This window comes from Mustelus asterias, chromosome 9, assembly GCF_964213995.1.
Source record: "Mustelus asterias chromosome 9, sMusAst1.hap1.1, whole genome shotgun sequence".
In the NCBI taxonomy this organism is placed as follows: Eukaryota; Metazoa; Chordata; class Chondrichthyes; order Carcharhiniformes; family Triakidae; genus Mustelus; species Mustelus asterias.
The window spans coordinates 22,605,487-22,625,148 of record NC_135809.1 but is presented as its reverse complement, the minus strand read 5'-3'; the positions used below and the strand labels follow the sequence as shown (position 1 = coordinate 22,625,148).

Genomic DNA, 19,662 nt, shown 5'->3' with positions numbered 1-19,662 from the left:
TCAGTTAATGGTAGGGCGTTGGGGAGAGTTACAGAACAAAGAGATCTAGGGGTACATGTTCATAGCTCCTTGAAAGTGGAGTCACAGGTGGATAGAGTGGTGAAGAAGGCATTCGGCATGCTTGGTTTTATCGGTCAGAACATTGAATACAGGAGTTGGGACGTCTTGTTGAAGTTATACAAGACATTGGTAAGGCCACACTTGGAATACTGTGCGCAGTTCTGGTCACCCTATTATAGAAAGGATATTATTAAACTAGAAAGAGTGCAGAAAAGATTTACTAGGATGCTACCTGGATTTAATGGTTTGAGTTATAAGGAGAGGCTGGATAGACCTTTTTCTCTGGAGCATAGAAGGCTGAGGGGTGATCTTATAGAGATCTATAAAATAATGAGGGGCACAGATCAGCTAGATAGTCAATATCTTTTCCCAAAGATAGGGGAGTCTAAAACTAGAGGGCATAGGTTTAAGGTGAGAGGGGAGAGATACAAAAGTGTCCAGAGGGGCAATTCTTTCACACAGAGGGTGGTGAGTGTCTGGAACAAGCTGCCAGAGGTAGTAGTAGAGGCGGGTACAATTTTTTCTTTTAAAAAGCATTTAGATAGTTACATTGGTAAGATGGGTATAGAGGGATATGGGCCAAATGTGGGCAATTGGGATTAGCTTAGGGGTTTAAGTAAAAAAGGGCAGCATGGACAAGTTGGGCTTAAGGGCCTGTTTCCATGCTGTAAACCTCTATGTCACCATCGTGTATTCAATACTTCTCCATTTTTCGTATTCGACTGCTATGTCTAGGCATAGCCCCAACATCCACAGCAGAGGTGGAGGCAGCCTGCTGACTGCTAGTCCCTGTTGTCTGAGATAACTTTGGCGGGAATTCTCTAGAGGCCCAAAGCCTCGATGGCACCAGCCTGCTAAGGGTCTCTTATTCTGGGGCATATGCACACTCCTCAGCCTGACCTGCTGTGAGTTGAGGGGTCACAGAGGATTTGGAGCAGCAGGAGTGTCCTGGGTGGATATCTCCATGGTGTTTGGCTGGCGGTCCTTCTCTCTTTAAGGTGCCCAAGGACCGCTCCCTGACTCCTCGAGAGGTCCTATTTCGTTTCTCATGAAACGTGCTAAGCTCCCTGATGACCTCCTCCCAGGCCAGCACGGCCAAGTGGACCTCATATTTCCATCCCAAGGAAAGAGGATCCCCTGCCTTTCCTCCAGGGAGGCCTCATTGAACCCAGCAGCTGTAGGTTGAGTGTGTTTGGGCACTATGGTAAAGCAGAAGTTTACTCCACACCTGGCCTGCAGTGAATGAATGTCAGTACAGGAGCTATTTAAATATAGTGGCAGGACCTTCAACCCCATGAGGTAACAGTGGGGTGGATACTGTCCCCCCCAACCCAGGATTCGATGAGCTGCTTGTTGTTGTATAATAAAATAGCTGAAAGGCAGAAAATCAGCAGCAGGAATCACACCAACTTTCCTGCATTTAGTTTCCGGAATGGAAAATTCCACCCTGAGCTGCGCTATGGAAGATTAATCCTATCTTGTAAGTTCATTGAATAATTAAAGAACAAATGGTCTGGAATTTAACTGAAAGAGCACACCACCATGTTTCTGCAAAGCTGTGGTAAAGTTTATTGAATAATATGATTTTATACGTAAAGTCCCAAGTCAGAATTCATAGCAATTGAAACAGCAACTTAACACTCAACAATCATCAATAAAAATTGAAATTGGTATCTGATTCAGTTTAGGTGATTGCATTGTCAATGATATATCAATAGATATGCACTGATAAAGAAAAGAAAGTGTGAACTTTTAGCCTGAAGATAAAGCAAGAATCTGATCTGAAATGTATCACGTCGTTTTGTCACAAAACCAATCTCTTTGACTACTTAGGCCCATTCCCCTGCCCTATCCTCAGAACCCCACACATTGATCATGGCCAATCCACATCTTTGGGAGCTAAGGGGCAATTTAGCATGGTCAATCGACCTGACCTGCACATCATTGGAATGTGGGAGGAAACCAGAACACCTGGAGGAAACCCAGGCAGAAACAGGGAGAATGTGCAAACTCCACAGTCACCCAAGGCTGGAATTGTACCTGGATCCCTGGCGCTGTGAGGCAGCAGTGCTAACCATTGTGCCATCGTGCTGCCCCACTAAACAGATCTCGTCAGCAATGCTGTTCAACTGTATATCAATGCAAACAGAATTTCCAATGATGTAATGAAGCACTATATCAAATTGCAATGTGTTTATTTCTTTAACTGTATCAGCAAACTTGTTCTGCATCGCTGCACTTACCTTCAGTGCATCTCCTTCATTCCCTTCCATCACTTCCAATATGAGCGCAGCAAGTACATTGAAACCTTGGCAATAGCCTACAAATTTGTTCCAGCGAGCATACGCAAGAAGGACTCGCTTCAGCATCACCCGATCCTGCTCAGCCTCCTGCCCGCAGTAAGAACTGCAACCTGTTCTGTGGAGATCCTGGAAACAAACAATTATAAGTCAATCTTTATTTACATTCTAGAACCGCATTTTGAAGTGTTTAGAACAATGATCAATTTAGGAGCCTGGATTTGTTTTTGCACAGTGATGTTAATAAATCTGTAAAGGCTTTGTTAGCAAATGTGGTTTCAGCTTGTTACAATTCCAGGAGAGACAGATAACTTAAAACAAGAGATTTGGTTGCAATGACCAATTTAAATTTCACAACAAGACTCATACTTTTGTAAAACTTTTACAGTAACAAACAAAAAGCAACAACAAGCAAACAACATTCAGTAGGCAAATAGCACTGTCACCCTATGGAAATCATGATGTGGAGATGCCGGCATTGGACTGGGGTAAACACAGTAAGAAGTTTAACAACACCAGGTTAAAGTCCAACAGGTTTATTTGGTAGCAAAAGCCACACAAGCTTTCGGAGCTCCAAACCCCTTCTTCAGGTGAGTGGGAATTCTGTTCACAAACAGGGCATATAAAGACACAGACTCAAATTACATGAATAATGGAAAAGACAACCCCCATTTAACATTTTAGCATAACTGAAAACCCTACACCACAGTTACACTTCACTGCCCACTCTCCACAGAATTGCAGTTTTTACAGGAATCAGTCACTCCCAGCTTCCAACGGGTTCGCTTCTCCCATTTTACAGAGTTGTAACATTGAGTGACTTTCAAAAGCCATTTCTCTTAGTTTTGCGAGAAGTTCCAAATGGAATGAAAAAGTAAGGCTTACTCCAGTGATTCTTGCCCACACCCGACAAGCACCCTCTCACCCCTACCCCAGGCACACAGGGACAAATCTTCCAGACTCCTTGTAGTCATAACCATAGAATCTCTACAGTATAGAAGGAGGCCATTCGGCCCATCAAGTCTGTACCGATCACAATCCCAACCCAGGCCCTATACCCGCAACCAGACACATTTACCCTGCTAATCCCTGACACTCAGGTCAATTTACCGTGGCCAATCAACCTAATCCGCACATCTTTGGAAGGTGGGAGGAAACCGGAGCAACCGGAAGAAACCCACGCAGACACGGGGAGAAAGTGCAAACTCCGCACAGACAGTGACCTGAGGCCGGAATTGAAGCTGACCTGGGTCCCTGGCGCTCTGAGGCAGCAGTGCTAACCATTGTGCCGCCCTTATTTTTATATGGCTCTAAGTGTAGTTCGGAGGCTGGGAATTCTGCAGTGAGCAACTCACTTCATGACTCCCCAAAACCTGTCCACCATCTACAAGGCAAAAATCAGGAGTGTGATGCAATACTGCTCCAACAGCACTCAAGAAGCTTTGAGTATCATAATATTTAAGATGCACTGCAGCACTCGGCAAGGCTCCTTCAAGACCAACTTCCAAATCCACAGCTTCTAACAACTGAAAAAGGGCAGCAGCCACATGGGAACACCACCAATTACAAGTTCTCTTTTAAGCCACACAACATCCCGAGTTGGAAGTATACCGCTGTTCCTTCACTGTCGCTGGCTCAGAATCATGGAGCTCTCTACTAACAGCACGGCTGTTCCTACAACACGGCTGTTCCTACAACACATGTACTGCAGCAGTTTAAGAAGGTGGCTTTGCACCACCTTCTCAAGGACAATTATGGATGAACAGCAAATGATGGCCTAGCCACTGATGCTCACATCCCTACACACAAATAAAAGTAAATCCTGTCATCCTGAGCAAACTTCATGGTAGTCTGTCTCATTTTGCTGCACCTCAGCCCTATGAAAATAACAAGCCGACAGGATTTACTTGCACTAAACTGGGGGAGAGCAGATCACAGGAGTTTTTATGACCAAACTGAAGCCCCTATCTATGTTCCAATGCACACTATGCAAGCCTTCAGAGATGTCATGTGGCACTACTATTTCTTCTAAGTTAGATGTTCAGAGTCCAAGACTTGAGCCCACAATTTAGGCTTATAGTTCAGCGAGTAATGCGGGAATGGAGCATTATCCAAACATATGATTTAGGAGCTGGAGTAGGCCACTCGGCCCCTCGAGCCTGCTCCGCCATTCAATAAGATCATGGCTGAACTGATTGTAACATTTCACCCACTCCTGATAACCTTTCATCCCCTTATTTATCAAGAATCTATCCAGCTCTGACTGAAAAATATTCAAAGTCTCTGTATCCACTGTCTTTTGAGGAAGGAAGTTCACTATTTTCGGAGAAAAACACAATTTTCCCGTTCTCTGTCTTAAATGGGCGACCTCTTCTTTTTAAACAATGACCCTAGTTCTAGATTTTTCCATAAGAACCAACTCTTCTAAATTCTAGCAGATACAAACCTTAACATCTCTAACCTTTCCTCATAAGACAACCCGTCCATTCCTGGTTTTAGTCTAGTAAACCTTCTCCGAACTGTTTCAATGCACTTACATTCTTTCTTAAATAAAGATTATTGGAGCTGCTGATTTTTGTATGAGTGTCAGATTAAGGTCACATCTGCCTGCTCAAGTGAATGAGAAAGATCCCATGATGTTTTTTGAAGAAGTAGGACGGTACGGTGGCACAGTGGTTAGCACCATTGCCTCACAGCGCCAGGAACCCGGGTTCGATTCCCAGCTTCGGTCACTATCTGTGTGGAGTTTGCACGTTCTCCCCATGTCTGTGTGGGTTTCCTCCGGGTGCTCTGGTTTCTTCCCACAGTCTGAAAGATGTGCTGGTTAGGTTCATTGACCCAAACAGGTGCCGGAGTGTGGCGACTAGGGGAATTTCATAGTAACTTCACTGCAGTGTTAATGTAAGCCTTACTTGTGACTAATAAATAAGAGTCTGAGGGCAGGATTTTCCGGCCACCCCAAAACCGGAAAATCCCGCCCGGGTTCAATGGACCTTTACATGCTGTTCCCCCCCCATCCAGAGTACGATTCCCATGGTGGACGGGACAGGAGAATTTCCCCGTCAGTGACCAGAGCAACATGAATATCACCGAAGAGTGTATCTGCTATTGGTTGTATGGTAATTACATCTCAAAAGGACACCATTGGCTAGAAATTTGAGGTTTCTTGCAGTTGTGAAAGTTTCTGTATAATTGTAGGATTTTTTCTTTGCACATTAATTGAAGTTGAGCCCTTTCGATCAAACGGAGTGATTTGATCACTTAGTTCCTCATTGGTACTGACTGATTTTGATAAATTCACTTTTAAGCAATTGGATATTTGATTGGCAATTGAACAGATAACTTTAAATTTCACTCAATCAACCGAACATAAGAGAATGGCCCAATCACGTCAGTTACTGGTCAGGATAGTGAGGTTACATTTGTGTGGTTGAGTGTCAGTGCCCGAAGAACAATTGGGGATGGAAAATTAATTCTGCTTTGCTAACGTCATACGTTCTGTGAACAAACTTTTAAAAAACAATAAATTTAGTACCAATGTGTAGTTATACAGACATCCCTGAATCAAGGATAAAAAGCAAAAGGCTTTGATCCCTGAATTAAGGATAAAAAGAAAAAGGCTTTGATTTGCATTTTTCTATTGATGTTTGCAGATACTCCACACTTCAGCCTTCATGTAATATAAAAGCAAATTCCAAATGCCAAGCCAACAGAACCGGGAGGCCACCAGTGTTATTTTTTCAGTTACTGATACGTACTCCACACCAGTAGCCATCACAATGTACGTCATGGAAGGACACCGTTGTCAGGTTACCCTGACATCCTTTAAATGCTTTCTTTTCTAGATACGGAGCCTGGAGTTACAGTGGGTATTAATAACTTACAGTGAAAACAAACAAACGTACAGCAGCTACTGCATCTTGACAGCTGAATAATAACACTGGTAAGCAAACACAGATAAGCAAACAAGGTTAATACCAGAATGATCAATTGGCCATGAAATCATTTTGTCTTCATATGAATGTACAGCTATTGGAAATATTAAATGTTAATTGTGAGGGGGAGGGATTGCTGGAGAGATAATGGCCTAGCGTTTCAATTGCATATGGAAACAAGAATGCAGAGGGCAGGACATGCACGAAATGCACCCGTTCAGGTGGTCAGCAAATTAAATATATACTGGGACTTCATTTAGAAGATTTTTAAAAATTCTTTCTTGGGATGTGGGCATCACTGACAAGGCCAGCATTTTGTTCCCATCTCGAATTGCTCTTGAACTGAGTCAACTGGATCACATGTAGGCCAGGCCAGGTAAAGATTCCACTCCCTAAAGGACATTAATGAACCAGGTGGTTTTATTTACAACAGGCAATGATAGTTTTATGGTCACCATTACTGAGACTTGCTTTATATTTGTTACGACACAGAGGTTGATCCCCTTTTTAAATGCGGAGTCAAGTCCCCCAAAGAGGAATACCATGCCTCATAACCTGTTAAAAGTGTGTGGGAAGGTGAACTGTCCTTCAGTAACGTTTAGTGGTTAACTAAACAGAAATATCTGCCTGGGACCACCTGAACGGGTGCATTTCATGCATGTCCTGCCCTTTAAGATGAACACTTAACAATTTATTTATTTAACTAACAGGGAACTTTAAACAAGTAACATAAAAAAATAAGATTATACTGGAAAGCTGTTCAAATAAATATAATATCCATTCATTAACAAAACAAAATAATAGAATTCAGTCACTCTCAAACCAGGTTTTGTGTCTTTCCGGATCTTCTGGAGTTTCTCGGTTGGTTTCTTTGTCTGCAAATTCTTTCTGATTTGTACCTTTCGCTGGTTAGATGCTGCATTTTCTTAAGAGACATCTGAAGCTGGCAGGGTGGAGAGCTGCTCTCTCCCTCTCGAGACTTGAGCGGTGGCAGTTGCTATCTCCTGTTTTCCCCACTTGCGCTCTCTTTTATACCTGTGATGACCTATCACTTTTCCTACAATAAGATTGGTCTGATTTTGTCAACATCATCAAATTCAAATGTAATAGGTTCTTGATATCTGAGTGTCTGCTTTAAATTGATTGGGCAAAATTCAAAAACATTCAAATTCCTGAAACCTGTTACCTGGCCTTGGATACAAATGTTTCAGCTTGGATTCAGTGTGTACTTTGCATTTTAAGCCTCCAAGCACTGAAACAAAACCAGCTTTTAAAGGGACTATGCATTGTTTATTTTCCCTCTAGCATTTTTACAATTTTTAAAACATCTTTATCAATATCAAATTCCAACTTCACAAACTCAACTTCGCAACATATTCCAGATTTTAATTAATTGTATTTAAATTCCACTAGCATTGAACCCATGTCCCTAGAGCATTGGTCTGGGCCTCTGGATTACTAGTCCAGTGATGTTACCACTGCACCATTGTCTTCTCCTGGGCAATACAGCCAGCATTACCTGTGCTGTTCATTTGCTACATGCCTGTTTAAAGGTCAGGGTGGCCAGCTGGAAGAAATCTGACATTTCTGTCACCACTTAAAGAAGCTTAGCTCCCAGGGCATGGTTGCAACGCCAAAAGAAGCTCAATGATCATAACAGAGTTATCAAGATAAGATACATCTCCCTTAGTCTCTGATCAAACCTTCAGCACTTCCAGCTTTACATTGAAAACATTCCAACTCCCCCTCTGTCCTTCATTCTCTTGTGTAATGAGATAGTGCTAATTAGGTATCTTGGAGTGAAGGATCCTCTCGCTGTCCTTCATTCTCCACGTCTACAGCGAAATCTACCAGCCATTCAAGACTGAAATAAAACAGTTTTGACAGTAGAGAGCAATATTACTTCACAAAAGAGGACAATTAGAAAACAATGTGCATTAGATTTCTTTCACAAAATGGATGGGCTGTGAGAGGAGAAATTATTTAGTGAATCATTCCAAAACCTTCCAAAACAAAATTCTAAAGAAATTCAATGTTTCCAATTCCTCGCTGTCACAAGAGTTAAATTAATGGACACAATGCTAATAAATGTCATAATGTACACAGCCATCATTATAAATGTTTTCTCTTCAAATTAGATTATAATATCTTGTGTGAAGGAAACAATAAATTCTACTTCAAAATTGGAAAATGTACCAAGTAAAGTGTCAAAAACTAAACTTTTTAAAGGCAATGTAGTCCTAGTCCCCTTAGACATACAGCCCATCCACTTGTAATTTACAGCTGCATATGCGTGTGCATGCACAATGCCAGACTTGGCATTACCTTCACTATTTGAATGCCCATAGAATCATCATCAGGGTTGCTCCTATCATTAAAGGCAAAACGCATCGTCTTCTCCCAGTCAATTGAGATGCTATGCAAGTATTGATCTGCTAGAGTCAGCCAAACCTGAGGGGAAATAGATAGTACAACAAGTTACACAATCCATTAAATTCAGGAAGCTTTAACAGATGCACTAGAATCTAAATGGCTGAACTTCTTCTTCAGAAATGAAACAAAGAGCTCGCTTATATTAATGTCCAGCTTCTTGAGTTTTTAGATTTTAATGATGGTAAGTACAGTAATATCAAGTTATATAAAATGTAATATGATCTGTAAATAGGCCACAACTGATTTAAGTGTAAATGTGGTCTGCCTGCTTTATTCTTTTCTTCATAGATGTCTCATTAGATCATAGAATCATAAAATCCATACAGTGCAGGAGGCAGCCATTTAGCCCATCAAGCCTGCACTGACAACAAACCCACACAGGCCCTTTGCCCGCAAGCCCACGTGAAGCAGCAGTGCTAATAACTGTGCCACCATGCAACGATGTAGTGCAAATCATTGGCACCACGATGAAAGAAGTGTGTTAACCTTACTAAAGAACAACAGCTTATGTTTACATATTGCATTTGTTAGGGATCAGATCAGAACCCCCAAGGCAATATTATGTATTTAGACGAGATCCCAACTACTTTTTATTTGGCATTAGTTTGAGGATAAAGTGTTTCACTCCAGGTGTGATTCCATTGACCCACTGGGAAGCTTTTATCAAAACAAACTTTATTTTAACAATACAGTTATTAGAACATAGATCATAGAACAGTACAGCACAGAACAGGCCCTTCGGGCCACGATGTTGTGCCGAGCTTTATCTGAAACCAAGATCAAGCTATCCCATTCCCTATCATCCTGGTGTGCTCCATGTGCCTATCCAATAACCGCTTAAATGTTCCTAAAGTGTCTGACTCCACTATCACTGCAGGCAGTCCATTCCACACCCCAACCATTCTCTGCGTAAATAACCTACCTCTGATATCCTTCCTACATCTCCCACCACAAACCCTATAGTTATGCCCCCTTGTAATAGCTCCATCCACCCGAGGAAATAGTCTTTGAACGTCCACTCTATCTATCCCCTTCATCATTTTATAAACCTCTATTAAGTCTCCCCTCAGCCTCCTCCGCTCCAGAGAGAACAGCCCTAGCTCCCTCAACCTTTCCTCATAAGACCTACCCTCCAAACCAGGCAGCATCCTGGTAAATCTCCTCTGCACTCTTTCCAGCGCTTCCACATCCTTCTTATAGTGAGGTGACCAGAACTGCACACAATATTCCAAATGTGGTCTCACCAAGGTCCTGTACAGTTGCAGCATAACCCCACGGCTCTTAAACTCCAACCCCCTGTTAATAAAAGCTAACACACTATAGGCCTTCTTCACCGCTCTATCCACTTGAGTGGCAACCTTTAGAGATCTGTGGATATGGACCCCAAGATCTCTCTGTTCCTCCACAGTCTTCAGAACCCTACCTTTGACCCTGTAATCCACATTTAAATTAGTCCTACCAAAATGAATCACCTCACATTTATCAGGGTTAAACTCCATTTGCCATTTTTCAGCCCAGCTTTGCATCCTATCTATGTCTCTTTGCAGCCTACAACAGCCCTCCACCTCATCCACTACTCCACCAATCTTGGTGTCATCAGCAAATTTACTGATCCACCCTTCAGCCCCCTCCTCTAAGTCATTAATAAAAATCACAAAGAGCAGAGGACCAAGCACTGATCCCTGTGGCACTCCGCTAGCAACCTGCCTCCAATCCGAAAATTTTCCATCCACCACCACCCTCTGTCTTCGATCAGACAGCCAGTTACCTATCCAATCGGCCAACTTTCCCTCTATCCCACACCTCCTCACTTTCATCATAAGCCGACCATGGGGGACCTTATCAAACGCCTTACTAATGACACCAACTGCCCTACCTTCATCAACACACTTAGTTACCTCCTCAAAAAATTCAATCAAGTTTGAATTTAAAGTTTGAAGTTAAACTATAACAAAATGAATTAGCCTAACTTTTACCAATTGAAATACTTAAACATGACAAGGTTCAATTCTCAACTGGTAACCCATCTCTATTAGATTAAATTTAAGCAATATTCCTCATAGAATTAAACTCAACATAAGCAGTTAGCAAACAAACACAGGCTTAAGTGGGCTGCCAGTCCTCAAGCCTCCAGAGCACTTCTGGAGAGATATATCTATTTTCTAGCAGGTCCTAAACAGCAGACTCCAGAGAGAGAAAAAAAACACATCTTGCTTCTTGCAGACCCAAGCAGAAAACTAAGCTTGATTTTTTTCCCCTGTAAGCTTAACTCCTCTCATTAGCACATAACTCTAGCTCTTGTCAATCAACCTAATTAAGCCCTACTCTTGAAACTCCAGGGGAAAAACAATGCATTAACTCAGATTAAAACAAACACCCCAGTATCTCGGATTGATCATACTTCTACATTCTCAACATGTGGGCTGCCAGGATCAGACAGATCAGCACCATCCAAACTGAGCTGAATTCTAAAAAAAATCCCTTCACAAGAAACATGATATCAATACATTTCTTAAAGGCACAGTATCGTCACACATTTAATGTAGACAAGCATCCCAAAGTACTTCGTAGAAGCTTAATCAAAAATTAATACGAAGCCAAAGGAGGAGAAATTAGGAGGGGTGACCAAAAAGAAGGCCCTAAATTTTCATTAAAACATTTTACATTTACAAAACATTTAACGAGTATGAAATCAGTAAATCTTCACTTTTGTTAAAATAAATTCTCTTTTGTGACTGCTGACCACATTGCCGAGTGAAATGGTCCAAACTCTGAATGCCTTTGTATTTGGCAAATTATATCCTTGTCCACTCACTTAATTCAAATTTAAAACATCGCTGCACTGATTACTTTTTGTCTCATACAACTGCGCTATTTTCAGATTAGTAGTATATTACACGTTTATAAAATGCATTGCAATTGTTTTAAGTTCTTGTTCCTGAGCAGAACTAAGTTGCATATTGCATTAATCAATCTGCTGTATCACAACACAGCCAGTGCATTATTGCTGGCAACTAATAGTATTTAAATAAACAATCAAGCTCTCAACAATAAATGTTTCTGCCAAAATGATTCTAAATGGAGCAAGTAGATTCAAAAGATACCGTATAGTGTTTGAAAGTGAGGAATTACAATTTACAATTCTCTTTTCACATCAAATACAAGAATAATAATAAGTAATCCACAATGTTAGTTGTTTGTCAAAGTGCTTTTGTATAAGTAGCTGGAGAGAAAGTGATCATCAGATGTAATAGGAAATATATTACTACAAATTGAGGAGACTACAGCCCAGATTTTTGCTATGATGGAGGGACTGTTGTCATGGTGAAAATTGCAGAAATGCCCATAAATAGGAAGTTCCACCTCTGAACACAGCAATTCCCATTTTCGCAGTATGGCATTGGGGGCAGAGTGGGGCACGTATCACGGAGGCAACTGGCCATATAAGTCACCAGCTGCCTCCATTGAATTGAGGTTTTGGTAGGTCAGGATTGTGAAACCCGCCTGTACAGATAAGACCCAGTAAAAGCAGATTTGAACTCAGTGGATTTGTTTGGATAGCCAGGGTACTCCTTTGGAAATTAAAATACCCCTTTGGGGGAGACAGGTTCCCTCTGGGGTAGGTCAGCTGCCCACTGGGGTAGGTCAACTGCCCATTGGAAGTATTAAAAGTATGCATAAATAGGCATGAAAAGTTCATAAACCCATTACTGTCAAGCTCACTGGAATGTTCAACAGACCTGTCAAACTATCAGATGCTCTTGTTAAAGGGACCTGTCCAACTATCAAGGCATTTAAAAGTCCAGCCTTTTAAATCTTTGAAAGAAAATATCTGGAATGTTTAAAAAAATGCTCCTTATTTTATGCTGCCTGTTGACATAAGCCTGAGGCTTCCATTATTAGATGAGTGCTGCAGGACCGATTTCACAACCATCCATTCTCACAGTGGGGTTCCTGCCATTTCACAGTTTGATTGAAAGCTGCAAATGGTTATTGGCTCCTCAATGTGGGACTATGCTTGTTGGTATAAGGGATTGTGCACTTGAACTAAATGTTTGTTGTTACAATGTATTATTTAGTTTAAGGAATGCAAATATGGCAAGTGGGTTTCAATTTATGAGAGTGTTTTTCGCAATATAGTGAAGTCTGCAATAAACACGAAGAACTTTATTTTTTAGATCTGTATATTTCCTAATTTATGCATGGGTCTTGAAGTCTGTCCATAGTGGATTCTATGTGGGTTGGTATGGTAGGTTTAAGGGCAAAGGATGGTAGGTGGGTTGGCATGTGTTGGCACTAAGGTTGGTTAATAAGGGGCTATAAAAGGCTATGGAATGGGTACAGTGGCATCGATTGGCATGGAGAATATGAAGGGATGTGGGAGTTGGTGCAGGGCATGAGGTGGCATGGATTAGCATGAATGGGACATTGGGAGTGTATGGGGGAGGTCAGAAGGTATAAGTGCTGGAAGGATGTTTTTCATTTGCACTTTTATTTTAAAACTCTGGATACAGTGCCAATGCCCCGAGAAAGAACTTCCACCCAGCCCATCTCCACAGCCAGCAACCTCCCCACTTCTGCCCAGGTCTCCCACCCAGACTCCTATTCTAGTCCATCCCAACCTGGGCCGAAACACTTGTCATCTGAGCAGCCATTTTAAAGGTCAGGTTCATGGAGCCAGGAATCCTCCCCACTCTGCGCATTTGACCCAGGAGTAAAAAGCATGTGACAGATTTAACTGTTTAAATTCATATAATATAGACAAGAGCTAAGTGTGTGTTAAAGGCAAAATACTGCAGATGTTGGAATCTGAAACAAAAACAGAAAATGCTGGAGAAACTCAGCAGTTCTGATGGCATCTGACCTACTCATATTATAAATCTTGTCCGATTTTCCTTATGAAGCCCAATGGAAACTGGAGGATCGGCACCTCATCTTCCGACTGGGCACTTTGCAGCCTTCTCGACTGAACATTGAGTTCAACAACTTCAGACATGCACTCTCCCTCCACCTTCATCCCATTTCCATTTTTTTCATTTCTTCTTTTCATCTCATTCAACCATTTTTATCCACTTTAACCACTTTTAATTCTTATTTTTCCAATTCTGAAATCTTGCTCCCCATCTTGTCTCCAAACCGCACCACCCTCTGGCCAATTGCCACTTTCCTCAGGTAGTCCCCTAACAATCTGTACTTTTGTTCTGCCATTCGCACATTCTGATCACTTAGTGGACGCTTTTAGCATCTTTCTCAGCCTTTATCATCACCATTTACACTCTTTTTGTCCTTACCCCCAGAGTATAAATCTTGTCCGATTTTCCTTCTTTTCAGCTCTGACGAAGGGTCATCCAGACTTGAAACATTGGCTCTATTCTCTCTCCACAGATGCTGTCAGACCTGCTGAGTTTCTCCAGCATTTTCTGTTTTTGAGCTAAATGCGTGTGCCCACTGAGGTGAGAAATGACAGTTGGATATGGAGAATTTGACTTATAGAACATAGAACATTACAGCGCAGTACAGGCCCTTCTGCCCTCGATGTTGCCCCGACCAGTGGAACCAATCTAAAGCCCCTCTAATCTACATTATTCCAATATCATCCATATGTTTATCCAATAACCATTTGAATGCTGTTAATGTTGACGAGTCCACTACTGCTGCAGGCAGGGCATTCCACGCCCTTACTACTCTCTGAGTAAAGAACATACCTCTAACATCTATATCTCTCACCCCTCAATTTAAAGCTATGTCCCCTCGTGCTAGCCATCACCATCTGAGGAAAAAGGCTCTCACTGTCCACCCTATCTAATCCTCTGATCATCTTGTATGCCTCTATTAAGTCACCTCTTAACCTTCTTCTCTCTAACGAAAACAACCTCAAGCCCCTCAGCCTTTCCTCATATGATTTTCCCACCATACCAGGCAACATCCTGGTAAATCTCCTCTGCACCCTTTCCAACACTTCCACATCTTTCCTATAATACGGCGACCAGAACTGTACGTTATACTCCAAATGCGGCCGCACCAGAGTTTTGTACAGTTGCAGCATGACCTCCTGGCTCCGAAACTCAATCCCTCTACCAATAAAAGCTAACACACCGTACGCCTTCTTAACAACCCCATCAACCTGGGTGCCAACTTTCAGGGATCTATGCACATGGACACCCAGATCCCTCTGTTCATCCACACTACCAAGTATCTTACCATTAGCCCAGTACTCTGTATTCCTGTTACTCCTTATGTTGGATGTTTTAATTTAAAAAAAATTATTGGGCATCTTCAGTATGATCTGGCATGAATTTAGAATAATGCTAAGAGGAGTAATTTGGGGGAACACTGACTTCCATTCTAGGGCTTGAGTCTGTATAAAGATGGAGGTAACTATCACTGTTGTTAACCAGTCCTGCACTTAATGCAATAACATGTCATGTTATAGCCACTCATGAAGATTTTTAAAAATCTGCTTCAGCACTGTATCTCACTGCTTTGAAGTAAGAATTTTGCTGTTGCTGTGAGTTTTTCACACCGAGTAACATCTTGTTGCTGTATAGTTACACATTAGATGAAGTCATCTCCTAAAAATTCAATGGTGATGACATTATATTTGGCAATAGAAAAATGAACTAGAGACAATTAAAATGGTCCACATTTAGAATTAGTTTGTTAATTTTTAAAATATTTTTTATTGTTTAGTTAGCACATAGTGCAAACATAATATATAAAAAGATATCCTACAGGGCATCTTTTATATTCCACTCAAAATAGAGCTGATCCGTAAATGCATTATTCATCATTTATGAACACTGGAATAAATTTCCACTAAGCTTCACCACCTTTGTAATATTTACTGTCACAAGTCACAAAATGCAACAGATCTTTCCATCAAATTTGAAGAATACATGTGAGAGACTATTGCTCATTATAATTCTATCTAAAGTTTATACTTGTAATCTTATCAGTTTTAATAGTCCTTTACACAATTTAAATAAATTATTTTGTAATATGCAGCTTTGAAAGAGAATATGGCCATGTACAAATAATTTGTTAGTAATAAAGACAGATGTAAAAGGCACACAAATAGCCTCTACAATTAATAATTACTTACCCTTTTCCTCCAATCCTTTGGGATTCCCGTTGGTAGCCTAGCAACGGCTTTCAGAGCATCATACCACTAAAAACAAAAAATACGTTTGAATTCATTCTGCAAAAAAGATGTACAGGGAAATGTTATATTATAATTTACAGTTACTATTAGACAGCAATTTGCACAAATTTTCTTGTGAGGTAAAATCAAATTTGTTGACTAATTTTTCCCCAGGCTTCAGAAAGTAGCCATTTATTCTGATGTATAATGTCATACATGCCGTTAGCCCTACAATGTTTTGTTAAAGTTATCATTTTACAGGTGTTTTTTTCAGAGGGGCAATTTTTTCATTCAGAGGGTGGTGAGTGTCTGGAACAAGCTGCCAGAGGTAGTAGTAGAAGCGGATACAATTTTGTCTTTTAAAAAGCATTTAGACAGTTACATGTCTAAGATGAGTATAGAGGGATATGGGCCAAATGTGGGCAATTAGGACTAGCTTAAGGATTTTTAAAAAAAGGGCGGCATGGTCAAGTTGGGCCGAAGGGCCTGTTTCCGTGCTGTAAATCTCTATGACTCTATGAGGTGTGAATCCAGCCAGTAGGTTCTTACAAGCTATTTGACCATGTAAGCGTCATAGTTAAACACTACCTGGTCCTACTGAATGTGCACTTTTCTATCTGGAGATGATTGTGTCGTCCACAGACTCTGGGTGGTTTTCAGCCTATGGCCAGTGATGGTGACTGGAGCTCTCTCACTGCTGCGCCTGGGAGATTATTAGAAAATTCAAAATAGACTATGGAACTTGTGGCTTTCCTGGTTTCTTGGCTCAGTAGCACACGGGGTGGCAATTTTATCTAATAAGCCACTGGGCAACATTTCATTGAAGATGACTAATTTTAAACTGAAATAACATTAAAAAATAGCAGCACTTCCATATAACTCATATTTGTTTGGTGGCTATGTCAGAAGAGGCAGGGAGGAAAAATTCTGTTCTGCCCTTATCTGGAATTTCACAGTTGTGAACTTATAATACCCAAGCTGCACAAATTGGGCAGGATTTTTGCCCAAGTGACGGTTGGGTGTTAATAGACTGCAGGCAGCACTTCTGTCCCTGAGGGACAGGAGGTCCATCTCAGAGAACTGCTGAGTGCCACAGGGGGCGCTGGCCAGTGCTGGTACTGCACTCGAAGCTTGAGCTGCACGGGATTGCGAATTTCTTAATGTTTGGGGGGGTGGTGAAGAGGTTGGAGTGCTGGGGTTCGAGAAGCCTTGGGGTGAGGGAACCTGGGGGGCCCTTCAATAGATCCTGGGGCCCCATTTAGGAGAGATCTTGCCCTCCATCAGCCCATGTAGAGGAGCATGTGGGTAGGCAGTTTGGTGTGGGGCCCCTCTCATTGCTAGTTAAATCCAAACGGTGACCACTTAAAGGTCTCAAATAGCCCACTGGCAGGTAGGCAACCCAGTGCCACTGGTGTGTTGGTAAAATTGGGGTGGGAGCAGGGTGAGCAGATACACAGTGGGGAAGTCACACCTGCCAAATTCAATCCATCTGGTTGGGGACTGTACAATCCAGCTCATTTAACTTATGGTTTTCCAGTCCATTTTTGCTCTGTTGGAGACGTCAATATCAACTCTGTGAATTTAACCAATCATATGCTATGTTTTTCCTATTAGAGCTTGAAATCATTTTTAAAATGATTTTCTTGACAATGGAAAAAAATTAAAATTTATTTCAAGCCATTCCAACTGGTATTTCATGAATGCAGAAAAGTTGTTGGGTGACTTGTGTGAAAATCAAACTATGGTTAGAAATTTGCTAATAGCAGGTGGGGCTAAGCATTTAATTATTTTGGTTAAGTCTCAATTGCTCACTATTCAGCCGTGAGAATAACTTAATTTCCTCCAGGACAAGGAATAAAGATTGGCATTTCTATAGTGTCTCTCATTGACTATCTGACATCTCAAAGTGGTTTACAACCAATGAATTCATTTTGACGTATAGTCATTGCTGGAATGTAGAAAATACAGCAGCCAATTTGTGCTCAGCAAGCTCTCACAAACGACAATGCAATAATGACCAGATAAATTATTTGTGTGAATTTGATCAAGGAAGAAATATTGGTCAGGACACCAGGGGTAACTCCCTGCTCTTTCCTGGAAAAGTCTTCTGGGATCTAGTACCTAAGACAACAGGTGGGCTCTCAGTTCAATGTCTCATCTGAAAGGTGACACTTGTTTAACTTTGTGTTCAAGCGCTTTGTGTTCAGAGCTTTGTGACTCAGAGGCAAGGGAGCTACTGAAGCTAGAATATAGATAATATCAAAACCTTAAAGCTAAAGACAAATGGCATTGTCACCTGGTTCAGGCTGGTTGGAAGCCAGTCGGCGATATAACTGGAAAATACTGAGACCAAATCAATCACTGCAACATAAGATCCCCTCCAAGCTACACACCATCCTGACTTAGAAATATATCGCCATTCCTTCACTGTCATTGGGTCAAAATTTTGGAACTCCTTTCCTAACAAAACATGAGGGAATACCTACACCACATGGACTGTAATGGTTCAAGAAGGCAGCTCACCACCACCCTCTTAAGGACAATTAAAGATGGGCAATAAATGTTCACCCAGTCAGCGATGCCCACATTCCAAGTGTAGTCTGAAGGAGTTTAATAGTCCAATATTACATCAAAAAATTATAAAAATATAATATTTTTCCTTGTCTGGACATAACTATCACTGGCATTCATTGCCCATCCTTAATCACCTTTGGGCAGATGTTGGTATGCTTTCTGTTTGAACCATTGAAGCATGTGTGCAGAATATTGTTGGTAATGGAGTATCAGGATTTGAACTTAGCAACGAAGAAGAAATGGTTGATGTATGTCCAGGTTAGGGTGGTATGGGACTTGGAGAGGAACTCTGAAGATGATGTTGTTTCCGGGTACCTGCTGCCCTTGCCCTTCCAGTTGGTGGAGCTCATAGCTTTGGAAGATGCTACCAAAGAAGCCACAGTGACTTGCTGCAGCACATTGGTCAGGGAGTCAAACATATCCATTTTTGCGGCTGCTCCATCCAACCTGATGGTTGTCCCGATCCGGCCGCATGGCAGCATGAACTACCTCACCATCTGATGAATAGTCAATAGACTCCTGACCTTTTGATGGAGGAATTGAAGATAATGAAGACTGGGAATGCTTCCAAGAAGGCCCCCTACACCAAAATCCTGGGATTGAGATAACTGGGGCCCCAACAACCTTAACAGAAATGTGAAAATTGTTCAATGTCTTACCTGTTGAAACCCATGCTTGCTCACAGATGGCTGGATTGTAAATTTCAGTTTTGTATCAACTCCTGGAAGGGGACAAAGGGGCAAATTTTACCACAGAAAAAGGGGATTAAAATGTCCCAACACCCAAACCATGTACAGCTCTTGGAAAATTTGTTTCACATAATAACTTGTTAGTTAGTTTGCCCTACTGCGACAATGCATCATTAAAAGCCGCCACCTGGTCATTATCAAAGCATAATAGTATTTATTAGATATTCTCGCAATGCAGCACGCCATCTGGCAGAGTAACAACAGACATGGCCTGAGCAACACCACAGGGTGCTGACCTGATACAGGGGAAACTGTCTTCTGCTCGCCTGCGTTTCACATTCACAGCCGAGCATCCGGAAAGTGACCCAAATCCCACTCTCCCACCAAGTGCGCTGTCCACAGATCCGCGGTGCTGAACCTCCTGGAGAGCAGCGGCGCTGTGATGCTGATGTTGGTGCTCGCCATCATCAATTGTGATTTCTCCAATCGCATTCCCCACAGCTCCCGGGCGCAGGGGGCTGTTATTGGAA

The 19,662-nt window shown here is 41.7% G+C and overlaps 1 protein-coding gene across 4 annotated transcripts in view; it reads right to left on the bottom strand.

Moving 5' to 3' along the window:
- Positions 1 to 19,662, bottom strand: part of tbc1d30 (TBC1 domain family, member 30) — an 82,983-nt gene that overhangs the window by 35,215 nt on the left and 28,106 nt on the right. For all 4 annotated transcript variants that reach the window (XM_078219800.1, XM_078219801.1, XM_078219802.1 and 1 more), the window contains 4 exons: positions 19,103 to 19,164; positions 15,831 to 15,896; positions 8,621 to 8,746; positions 2,304 to 2,489 (listed from right to left, as the gene is read on the bottom strand). In XM_078219800.1, coding sequence (XP_078075926.1) covers positions 2,304 to 2,489; positions 8,621 to 8,746; positions 15,831 to 15,896; positions 19,103 to 19,164 — 440 coding nt within the window. The remainder of the gene's footprint in view (positions 1 to 2,303; positions 2,490 to 8,620; positions 8,747 to 15,830; positions 15,897 to 19,102; positions 19,165 to 19,662) is intronic.